Genomic DNA, 10768 nt, shown 5'->3' with positions numbered 1-10768 from the left:
AAGGATGATAGAATCTTGGTTGTCATCCTTTTCCACTCTTCTTTGCTTTTGGTCTTTGGCCTGAGCTCACATTCTCTGCCTCTTGCCCAGAAGTTCTTGGTGGTTTACAGTTCCGTGAAATGCTGTGTTTTCTCTGTATAGAGCTGAACCTGCGTCCTTTCTCAGGTCCCAACATGAAGCCAAAAAAGAGATACTCAGCTCCCCATCTATTTTCTGGCAACTCAACTGGTAGAAGGACCATAAGATTCCATAAAAGGTCCCTGAAAATGTCTTCCCAGGGTTCACTAATTAAGCCCCCTCTGTTCTCTAGAGAATAGCAGTGCCCTTCTGAGCAACCATGGGCACAGGTACGCCCATATCCTTCACATCGTCAGTAATGGGCAAAGTTGACTAAGCAATGGCAGTGTCTGACTCCACTTCAAAACTCTCCTTTCCCTTTGCAAAGCTGAAATACATACCACTTTTCTTTTTAAATTATGAAATCAAATTAATTTCTAATTTTAATAAATAATTTACCCATGTTATCCACTGAACAGAGAAAGACCTGATTCCTGATTCTTGAATTTTATCCAAGTACTAGGACACAGAAATAGCTGTGAAAGGCTTAAATATGAGAAATGGGCAAGGGTCATAGTTCACATGCTTCTCCATCATATACTGGGTGGCCACACATGGCTGCATGTGTCAGTGAGAAGAAGCACATGCAAGAGAGTGACCAAAAACCTCATAGTGTCCGTCAGCATAGGTGACATGGATTGGCATGGTGGGCACAGTGATTTCTGCACAGTTTAGCATTTGATTTTGGCAATACATTTTTGATGATTGTAGCCATAGATTCTTACGGGAACAGCTGGGCATTTCAGGGGCACTGGGTGGAACTGGACCATAAGATCTTTTCTTCATGCTACCTGGGCTTCTTCGTAATTACTACAGCATTAAAGGACTTCCAGGGTCTCAGCCAGGCACTGTAGGAAGTGGCTAGTTACTGTGTCTGTCACTGACAAGGGTTAGGAATGGGATAGATGTGCTGATGTCCACCATCCTTGGTTAAGAGGACACCACTCAGCAGTCTGGGAGACATTTAGCAAGAGAAATGTCCTTGAATTTCATTGGTGAGACAAGTAAAGACACTGTCTAGAACCTCTGAAAGAATCCTGGTGCTTCCTCAGGTTGGGCTACAGGACAAAAAACAAGGACAATCCTGAAGTGCCTAGCTTCAGCTGGTGCCACAACAAGACCCTTTTCTTGTGAGGTATGGAGATACAGCCACCATCCCCCTGTGCACTGGCCCTCTGTCTATGGGTCCCCACGGGCTGTGTGGAGAGTCCCTAGTTACAGGTCCCCAGTGGAGCATCCCCTCACTGTTGAGATTGTTTGGAGTCTCTGCAAATGTCACAAGTAAATGATTTGTTGAGTCCCCAGAAAGAAACTGTTCCAAAGAAAAGTCCACAGTTTTTCCCTGCTGTTGCAGAACAAAGGAAAAAGGCACTCCACTCAATCCAGAAAACCACACCGCAGCAATGACATCTTGTCTTGAGGAAATATGAAGTCACCGGCATTTAAATATGTGGGCAGGAAAGAGGGTGAAGGTGGCATAGGCATCCTTCTCTAAAAATTTGAAATGGAGCAGGCACCAATGGAAGGAATGGGGTAATCTTGCAGAGCCTTGGCACCCTGAGGATCTATGGTCACCTATCTATACGAGACATCTATAGATGTCTGCCTGTGGCCTGAAAGATAGACACACGATCTAAGTGGGTGCAGCAACCAGGACAGCAGAGACAAAGCAACAGAACCCCCAAGTTGCAAGCAAGAAGCAACGGGAGGGAGCTAAGGCTCTCCTGAGCCCCCACTCCCACAACCCACCCACCATTGGCTTGTGAGACTCTCTGAGTTTGCTGGCCCTGCCTACAAGACAACCAGCAGAGGGCAGCACGAAGTCACTGCTGACTAGGCTAGGGATTTCTACGCTACCTGGGAATGTAATGTATGCCCATAGCCATCTTCCAAAATGAGCTTACTTTACTGCTTTTCTGGAATCCAGACTGGCCCCAAGTTAATCTCTGGAGATGAATTGGATCTCACATCTTGGGGGTGAATTCATTAATTCACTTATCTGTTCATTCATGAATCCATTTGTCAGCCATCAGTTGAACTTGTAAGTGGATCCCACCTTTTTCTGGATACTAGTCTGCTGCGGTGAGTGGTGTAGCTTTGGAAAGCTCACCGAGGCAGGGCCACTGCTAGTCTTGCATTATTTGCAAGCAAATGTTGTCCTAATTGCTTCACTAACAACAGCTTATCTGTCCCTGGTGACAATCTTATGAATTGTGCACAAGTGTTATTCCAACTTCACCGAAAAGAGGACAAAAGCACAGAGACTGTACGTGACCTGAAAAGGGTCACACAGCTGCAACACTGTAGTCAGAATTTGAACCCATCCTTACTTCTAATGACATCGTCACACTGTGGTAACTTAAACCAAATAAATGGCCAAACTGACACCAAATATTTACAGTTGTTGAGAGGAAAATACAAAAATGGAAAAGACTGGAGTTGGGGCCACCTTAGCATCACTGGCCAGATGAATTGAATGAAGGCAATACTGGCAAGATCTAAGACTTGCACAAGATTCTACTAGTGTCTGGACAGTCACTGCTGATTCCACGGCTTTCTAGACACACATACAGCCATTTGTAGGTAGTTAGTACAAGACCAACATGAATACTCTTCACCCAGAGCCTCTGGAACATTCCAAAAAGAAGGGGAAGCAGAGAAAGGTGTGGGTACGGATGGAAGAGGCCTGGAATGAATTACAGGCAACAATTCATTGGTGTAAGTTCAAGGTTTGGGGTCTGTTGGTTATCATACTGACACATGACATATAATTCCATATGTCCATAAATATGTATAACAGCCTGAACCTGGTCACACAGGTGCTTACAGGAGCCTCATGAACCCAGCACCACCCACATTCTGACAACTCAGCAAAGCTGTTCCTATCTTAGCCCTATTCTGTAAAGTCACAGAGGTGGTAAGAGCTAGGGGTGTGTCAAGATGGATTTGGAGCTGCGCTGGTTGTAGGCTGGGGTGGGTTGGAAAAAACTGTTGATGGACAGATTCTATAAATAAAACAGGGCCTTTTTAAATCATGAGGGACCTCCAAAGAATAAAGAAATTCTGCCTCCGGGCATGGGTGAGAGGTGTACACAAGCCACCAGGGTGACCGTTTTTTCTTGGATCAGTCATTTCCAAACTTTGCCCAACGTCTAGAACATTTGAGAAGTTCACCAAGCCAAAAGACTTTTAAGATTTTTAACAGGGCTCAGCAGAGGGCCAGAGTCCTCAGACAATGTCATGGTTCTAGTCAATTCTGCCAGTCACTGCTCTGAAGAGTCACATGAAGTGCACAAACTCGTGGGCTACCAGGACAAGACAGGCAAAGCCACATGCTGCCAGTGGCTAACTTAGCCCAAGGTTGGTGCTTAGTTTGTAAATGTCTACCTGGATTCCATTTCTTTTCAATGCAATGACTGTATCTGCAAGGACCACACTGGTTCTGGCTTATGGACTTTTGCTCTACACAGGTCATTGCTTCCCAATTGATCTCTTGTCAGATGTACCTCTCATTTTCCCAGCAATCCACCAGCCACTCGGGGTTACCAGGGTAACATCTCTTGATAAAACCCACTTCCCAGCATCTGTAGCCTGGGCCGCAGATGACAGCTGATCCTTTCCTGGCTAATGGTGTGGGGGGGGGACCCCAATTCCTGGCAATTAGGAAAGGACAGATTGTTTACCCAATAGTGAGCAAACAGGTCAGAGGCTCAGTAAGTTGATCTTCAGCCCAACGCGTGGGCCCTGGTGCTGGTTGACCTCTGACAGCCACAGAGAAAGGAGTTTTCTTGGACCCAGTCAGGAAGGAGGTTATCTGGCGTAAGCTGGAACTTTATGTCCCCTCCTCTGGCTGGAACACAGCTGGAAGTGTCAGCAGCAAAGATTAGGGACTCCAGAGAAAGACTGTCCTACTGAGCAGGCTCTTTCCGTTCTATCATGCCAAATGTGGACTGGAACCTGGGCCTGGAGTATCCCTATCTTTTGGTGCCTGTTTCCCCTTTGTCATGTGAAGCAAACCAAACCATGCCCCAAATAGCTGTGTCTGCATTTCTGTGGAAGGAAACTGACTCACAGACATAATTCAAACCCCACGTTCCCATTTCCTAAATAATATGCACTTGTGATTCTACCATATTCTGCCATATTAGGTGCTTCTGAATCTTAAGCAGTCCCCAGTGCCTGTGATTAGGCATCTGGATTTGAAACGAAGCAGGGAATCATTCTGTTCCAAATCATCAGGGCTTATAGTCTGAAGGAATTTCAGGAATGTGACAGTTTAGGTGTGATAAAAACCAAGGCACATGGTCCTGGCACCTGCTTGGCCTGGTGCCATCTGTAGGTCCCAACCTAGTTCCCACAGCTGCTGAAAAGGAGCTCGTCATGACACTGACCGCCCAGCAGTCAACTTATCCATCCGTTTGGGAATGTTTGCTGTTTCCTTTGAACAAACATCAATCAATCACTGAGCACTTAATGACTATGGAGTGCTTTTCCTGGTAATTCAGAGACCAAGAAAAGTAAAATAGAAATGGATGTGAGCAAAGGCTTCTCACTAAGTGAGAACGACTCTTGGCTCGTTCGTGAAATGGTTTCTGATTGCATTTGGGAATGGCGAACAGCAAGAGCCAGCACCCACCTTCTTCTGGCTCGCTGCACTTTGCTACTGAATCTCAGTTCCACCTACCCTTAGACAGCTGGAAAGCAAAAGTTCCGTGGTCATGTTGAATAGTTCGAAACCTTGGACTGCTCAAGAAGGAGGTCCAGCGGCTGACTGCTGATGTGGCATCATTTGATGCTTAGGACAAGAAGCTAACTATAGGGTTTTTCCTCCCTGTGCACTGACAGTGGGCTTACTGATCCCTAATGAGAGGGTGTAGCAGTGAAGGAAAGGGATGCTGGGCAGTGGGGACCAACATTGATGACATGGTTGCCACTTGAATGGCCATGCCTCCTTCCACATTGCTGGCACACAGTATCAAACCAGTCCCATACAGTGATGCTGCTGTTCACTCTCTGGGAGCAGTGAGTAAAGAGAGGACGCAGCTACTTGACGTAGGGTTCTCAGGACTGCTTTTGGTTACTCATATAGGATATTGCCCTTTGTTATGGTCATGTAAACAGAGCTTGCCTGGAGCAGTCCATGAACCTAAAAGCAACAATCCTGTCACAGAAAGCACCTAGCTAGCATATACCTGGGGTGTAGTAAGAATCCAAAAGTGTTAACTCTCTTCCACCCTCCACCAAATATAGCTCCCTGTGAAGAAACACAAGATGCAAGAACACCTTGTAGACCGGGGATGGCTTCGAACAGGCATGTTTGGCACCAATTCATGGAGAGAAGGAATTGGGTGTTCTGACAGCTAAGATTAGCTGCAGCTCTGACACAGGTATGGTCCACCTTTGGTCCTTCAATGTGAAAAGAGAGGACTTACTGTAGCTTTTCCACATTTGACTCTGACTCGTCACTGTGCCCCTAGCAAAAGAGATGTGACTTTCACTCTCTGTTTGTCTGGATCCTGGTGCCTCGTGGTCAGCTTCTTATATCCTCAGGTCACAATCAAATACATCCACTCCCCTGAAACGAATCAGCTAACACGAAGCTTGGGAAAACAGTACTGAATTTTCTTTGGAAGCAACTGAGAGTCCAGAGAGGAGCCAAAGAGAAGATGGAGGCACCAGCTTCCTCAGGCTGGGAACTCGCAGACAGCAATGAAAGAAGAATGACAGGAAATGTCATTCCAGACCCCATCATCTACAATGATGACACAGTCCTCCCCCGAGCCATGGTCGTTGGGCTCGTTCTTTTTCCAGTTGCTGTAGGTGAGCCTTCCCCCTGTCACATACATGAATTGACCTTCAGTCACCTCGTCTGTGATGCCTATGAAGGCGTTGCCTTTGGCCACTTCATGGATGGCCTTGTTCTCCTCAGCGTTCCTGGGAATAGCCACAGTGCCTCGGAGCCCGGTGCACAGAGCCTTCACTTTGGAAAAGACCATAGTTTCATAGTTGGTCATGAATAGCTTCTTCCCAGACTTTTTGCCCATTGAGAAGGCATGCACTGAAATCAGAGCAGAGGACACTTTACTCGGTGTAGAGTCCAGTCAGGACCTGTTGAAAATGTCCCCCTGGGAATTCAAATCTCAGGTCTGATGCTAGGCCAGAACCTAGGAAGAGGGTATGACCAGGAACAACCACCAAGCCAGGGAAGGTGTCCACAGCCTTCTGAAAACAGCCTGACCCTCCTGGGATAGCCCACTATTGACATCAATGTCAGTCAGAGCCAGACAGCAGCACAGGTGAGCACAAGGTGGCACACGTGGATTCCACCACCTCATTTGGGCACCAGAATAAGAGAAAGGAACCAATTGTCAGGTAAGAACAGTAAGTGAGGAGCAAACTGCAAAGAAGATGGAAAAAAGAGACTTCCACCCAACCCTTTCTTGCTGCTGTCTGCAAGCTGTATGATATGGAGTGAATTATTATACTTCCTGAAGTATAATAACTTTTAAAAATTATGTGTCTTTGTGTGTGTGTGTGTTTTCTCCCGCCCCCTCTCTCTCTGTGTGTGTGTGTGTCTTTGTGTGTGTGTTTTTCTCCCCCTCCCATCTATGTATCTGTGTGTGTGTGTGTGTGTGTGCGCGCGCGCGCACGCGCACCACAGTGTTTGTGTGAAGGTCAGAGAACAACCTTGGGGAGTTGATTCTCTTGTCCCACTCTAGGTTCTGAGGATTAGATTTAAATCATCAGACTTGTGTGGCATGTGATTTTATTCACTGAGCAACCTCCCAGTCCCAAGGCAAGTATAATATAATGGTGAGGAAACTGAATGAAATATTACAAAAAAATATAATCACAAGAAAACAGCAAGCCTTCACAGAAACTGTGGTAAAGTAAGCATTCAGAAGGGTTACTTATCTGTCACTCTCCCCAACCCTAGATCCCTTTGTAGGAAAAACACCCTGGGGGTTGAGGGAAAACTTACACTTCTTGGTGTGCTCCAGTTCTGATTTCAAGGTCCTTATCTCTGCCTCCAACTGCCGCACCTTTGCCTCAACCTCTACAAGAGCATCAGGAAGAGGGCACTTAGTGACAAAACTTTAACCTGAGACTCAGACACAGGGATAGGGAGGAATAAAGAGATCATAACCTGGAAGAAAGCTCAGTAGGCAAAGTGATTACCATGAAAATACAAGGACCTGTTTCATTCCCAGAACCTGTATAAAAGCTAGGCATGGAATCCCAGTGCCAGATTGTCACAAACAGGTAGATGTCTGGGGCTCACTGACCAGCTAGTCTAGCCTACTTGGTAAGTTTCAGGCCTGTGAGAGACCTTGCCTCAAAAAAAAAAAAAATGATGGATTCTATCTTAGAACAATACCTGAGTTTGACCTCTGGATTCTACCCACATACAGACGCATGGATACCCTTACATATCTCTTTGCACACAAATGAATATGTACGTACATCAGTGCTTTTATACAAATGCATGCTAAGGCTAACTAAAAAGTAAGATTGTTTCAGAAAAAAATATGACAGCTAAATAAGCAAATGGGGGAAAAAAGAATACTCATTAGCCTGTGATTTTTCTTTGCAGTTCTTTTTTATTTCTCATTGCCAGTAAATTCTCTCTCTGCTGTTTGTATGTATGTGTACACGTGTGTGTTGCTATGTCTGTGTCTATGTGTAAAGGTCAGAGATCAACCTAGGGTGTCATTCCTCGGGAACCATCTTTGTTAGAGGCAATCTTTCTAGTTGGTCTAGAGTTTGGAGAGTAGGCCAGACTAGCTGGTTGGCAAACCCCAGGGATGTGCCTGTCTCTGCCTCCCCAGAGCTGAGATTACAAATGTGTGCCAGAATGAGAGAGATTTTCCTTCTTTTGTTTTCCATATGGGCTCCAGAAGTTGAGTTTAGGTCCTCATGCTTGTATATCATTTTACCAATTGTGGCATCTTTCCAACTTCCAGGTAAACTCTTTAATACATTCAATTCCTTTGGCAGAGTGATGGACAGATATTAACAGGAGGGCTGCCAGTCTTCTTTCTGTTTATACCAAATTTTCTTTGTTTCACTCAGAACAGTTGTTCTGCTATTCTATTCCTCTTTACTGGGGAGTCTGATGAGACAGATCTTTTTCATGCAACTCTTCCGACAGTAGACAGGGGGCGGGGCACATTTCCTCCCGCATAGCCTAGAGAACATGCTGGACTTTCATCTGAGGAAATGCTAATGGCATGTCCTAAGGAGAACTGATGGGGATATGGCACTGGAGGGTACATGGTCCCAATAAGTCCCAAGTGACACTCAGTCAGGAAGCAGTTTGAGCATCTCCTGGGGAGGCATCAGGACCAGAGGCACCTCAACATGGCCTTCTGCTCGTAGGACCCCCATCAAGTTAGTCATGCTGGAGTATTCTCATACCTGCATTGTTTCCAGGATCCCCTTTTTGGCCTTTTGGTCCTGAACTTCCAGGAGCTCCTACATTTCCTGGAGGCCCCATTTTTCCTGGAGGGCCCTGCAAGCCTCTGAGCCCTTGACCTGTTGGGAGATAAAGGCAGCATGACCTGGTGATTCTTCCTCTTTCTCTTTCCCATGTTCAAGCCTTGATTCCTATCAACTCCAGGAAAGAGCCAAAGAGCTGGCTATTGGTCACTCAGAGTAAACAGAGCTTTCTAACTCCCAGGTCTGGATACCTGAGGGACAATGCCTCCTCACAGCTCCCTACATGAAAGTGAAACTCAAGAAAGCTGTTAGTTAAGCACAGCTTTTTGATTGGGAATCAGTGACACTATAAAGAGATCATTCTGAAGGGAAGAACACCTGCCATAATGAAAGCCAAGTCTCCCAGGTCCCTGAACTCCATCCGTGGGGACACAGAACAGTTTCCCACTGGAAGGAAAGGTGTAGAAAGCCAGAGCACAGTGCTACATACCTGGTTCTCCCTTCTCCCCTTTCGGTCCATCTCTCCCATCTCTGCCACAGGCTACGACAGAGCAAGTCTTCAGGGCGTCCTCACAAGTTTGTGACTTTGAAGAGGATATGCCTGCCACACACAGGAGAAGGACAGGTAGCGAAGGAAGCAGGAGCATGGTCCTTAGAGGGGAAAAAAAGTGAATAAGACCATTTCTGCCACGATTTGTTTCATGTCACTTGCTCTTAGTCATGGCACTCTACCCCCTGGGCTGAGGACAGCAGATGTGAGGGATATCACACAGTCTGGCTCTGACCTACTTAATGCAGGTGACACATGAGGCTACTGCAACAAAAGTAAGAGTCAGATCAGGGCTAGAGTCAAGAAGGCTGCAAAGGGACAAGGACTTGTTCTCCCAAGAAACCCAAAGTCCCTGCGGTGAGGTGAGGCACACATCACTGTGCGGCTCTATAGACTGAAAATTATAAACCAGCTGAGTTAATGTGCTCTAACAGAAATGTAGAATGCCCAGCACTCAAGAGACCATAGATCTCTGTCTTTTGTCTCCTCTTCTATTTTACAGGAGTCCCAGTTCCCCACTTTTTCCCTTCCCCAGGAAGCCTCAAACTAGACATAGAGAGGGTACATAAGGGCCTACAATGTTTATTTCTCAGTCAGATATGGCTTATATTTCAATTTAAAACTCCTACTTTACATGCTTAGGCCTCACTGACTCTCAAATTTGTGGTTATTTTCCCAACATTTGGTCAGTAGCATGTACAAAGTCTCTGTTTTGTGCCAGGCATTTGCTGGACACAGAACACACTCAAAGTGGCATTTCCTTGGATCATGGACCCTTTACACAGAAAAAGTCTCTTGGCTTGAGATCATACCAGAAAGCCATTTCTGCTAGGGAGAGCTCAGGATCCTACAATGCCTACTCACACAGGCCTGGAGGGTGCTCCGCACGCTGCTTCTCCCAGCAGAACAATCTGTGCCGTCCAGGTCCCACTCTGAGTCACTGGCCTCCCAGGGCTGTCCCTCTGCTTTGTCCCAGAGTCCTTGATCCTGGATAAACAACCATGGCACCTGCCCTTGCTTAACTGATCTGTCAGTTCCCGTAACTGCTGCTTTCTCCAGCACACAGCAGAGGTGACCAGATTGAAAACACTTTGGATGATCACATCCTCCTCCATCTTTCCCCTTCAAGATTTTGTAGATATCTTTTAAAGTCCTCTAATCACCCTGGAGACCATCCACGGTCACACGTGGGTTGTACATGCGATGACACCACCCCTCCTTTCTCTTCTATTTTTTCCTTACAAAATGACTGTCCTTTAGTTTGCACACGGTCACATAGATCTAGAAAGAGCACGGATAGCCCAGATCTGAAAAAGATACAGGCCTAAACAAGCCTTCTGACCCCACTAGACCCTTACTAGGACCTTATAAGGTTCAAGCTCAGCAGCCAGACTCCAAACCCAGGATCCCACCATTTTTATCCTGAAAAGACTTACTAGTGTTTCTTTAAGGCGAAGTGGTAGTAGAAGGAAAATTGCCCCTCTAGTCCAGCTTCTGGTAGCTGCTTCCTCAATGCTGGGCCTATTAGCCTGGTGATTAGGGACCAAGCTGGACTGTCCTTCAACCCCAGATTAATAAGCAACTATCTTCAAGGATGTTGTAACTGGGCAGCTGTTCACAGATGCTAGTTGTATCTTGGCTCAGTGCTGTGCAGTTCTCTGC

General features: G+C 46.2%; 1 protein-coding gene across 2 annotated transcripts; it reads right to left on the bottom strand.

Annotated features, from left to right (window-relative positions):
• Window positions 1-5718: 5718 nt before the first annotated feature.
• Window positions 5719-10665, bottom strand: LOC121455280 (mannose-binding protein A-like). 2 transcript variants are annotated; one of them, XM_041662927.1, is made up of 6 exons: window positions 10543-10627; window positions 9971-10093; window positions 9047-9207; window positions 8536-8652; window positions 7100-7174; window positions 5719-6175 (listed from the first exon to the last, which is right to left on the bottom strand). In XM_041662927.1, the coding sequence occupies exons 3-6, from the start codon at window positions 9201-9203 to the stop codon at window positions 5802-5804; spliced, it is 723 nt and encodes a 240-aa protein (XP_041518861.1). In that variant the 5' UTR covers window positions 9204-9207; window positions 9971-10093; window positions 10543-10627; the 3' UTR covers window positions 5719-5801. The 2 variants fall into 2 exon arrangements, with proteins under 2 accessions (XP_041518861.1, XP_041518862.1); XM_041662928.1 differs by lacking the exon at window positions 9971-10093 and having other exon boundaries at window positions 10543-10665.
• Window positions 10666-10768: the final 103 nt, after the last annotated feature.

Source organism: Microtus oregoni, unplaced genomic scaffold (genome assembly GCF_018167655.1).
Source record: "Microtus oregoni isolate MIOR12 unplaced genomic scaffold, Mior012 000013F_ref0000133, whole genome shotgun sequence".
Taxonomy (NCBI): Eukaryota; Metazoa; Chordata; class Mammalia; order Rodentia; family Cricetidae; genus Microtus; species Microtus oregoni.
Note: the sequence above shows the minus strand (reverse complement) of the source record. Positions and strands in the feature narration are given on the sequence as shown.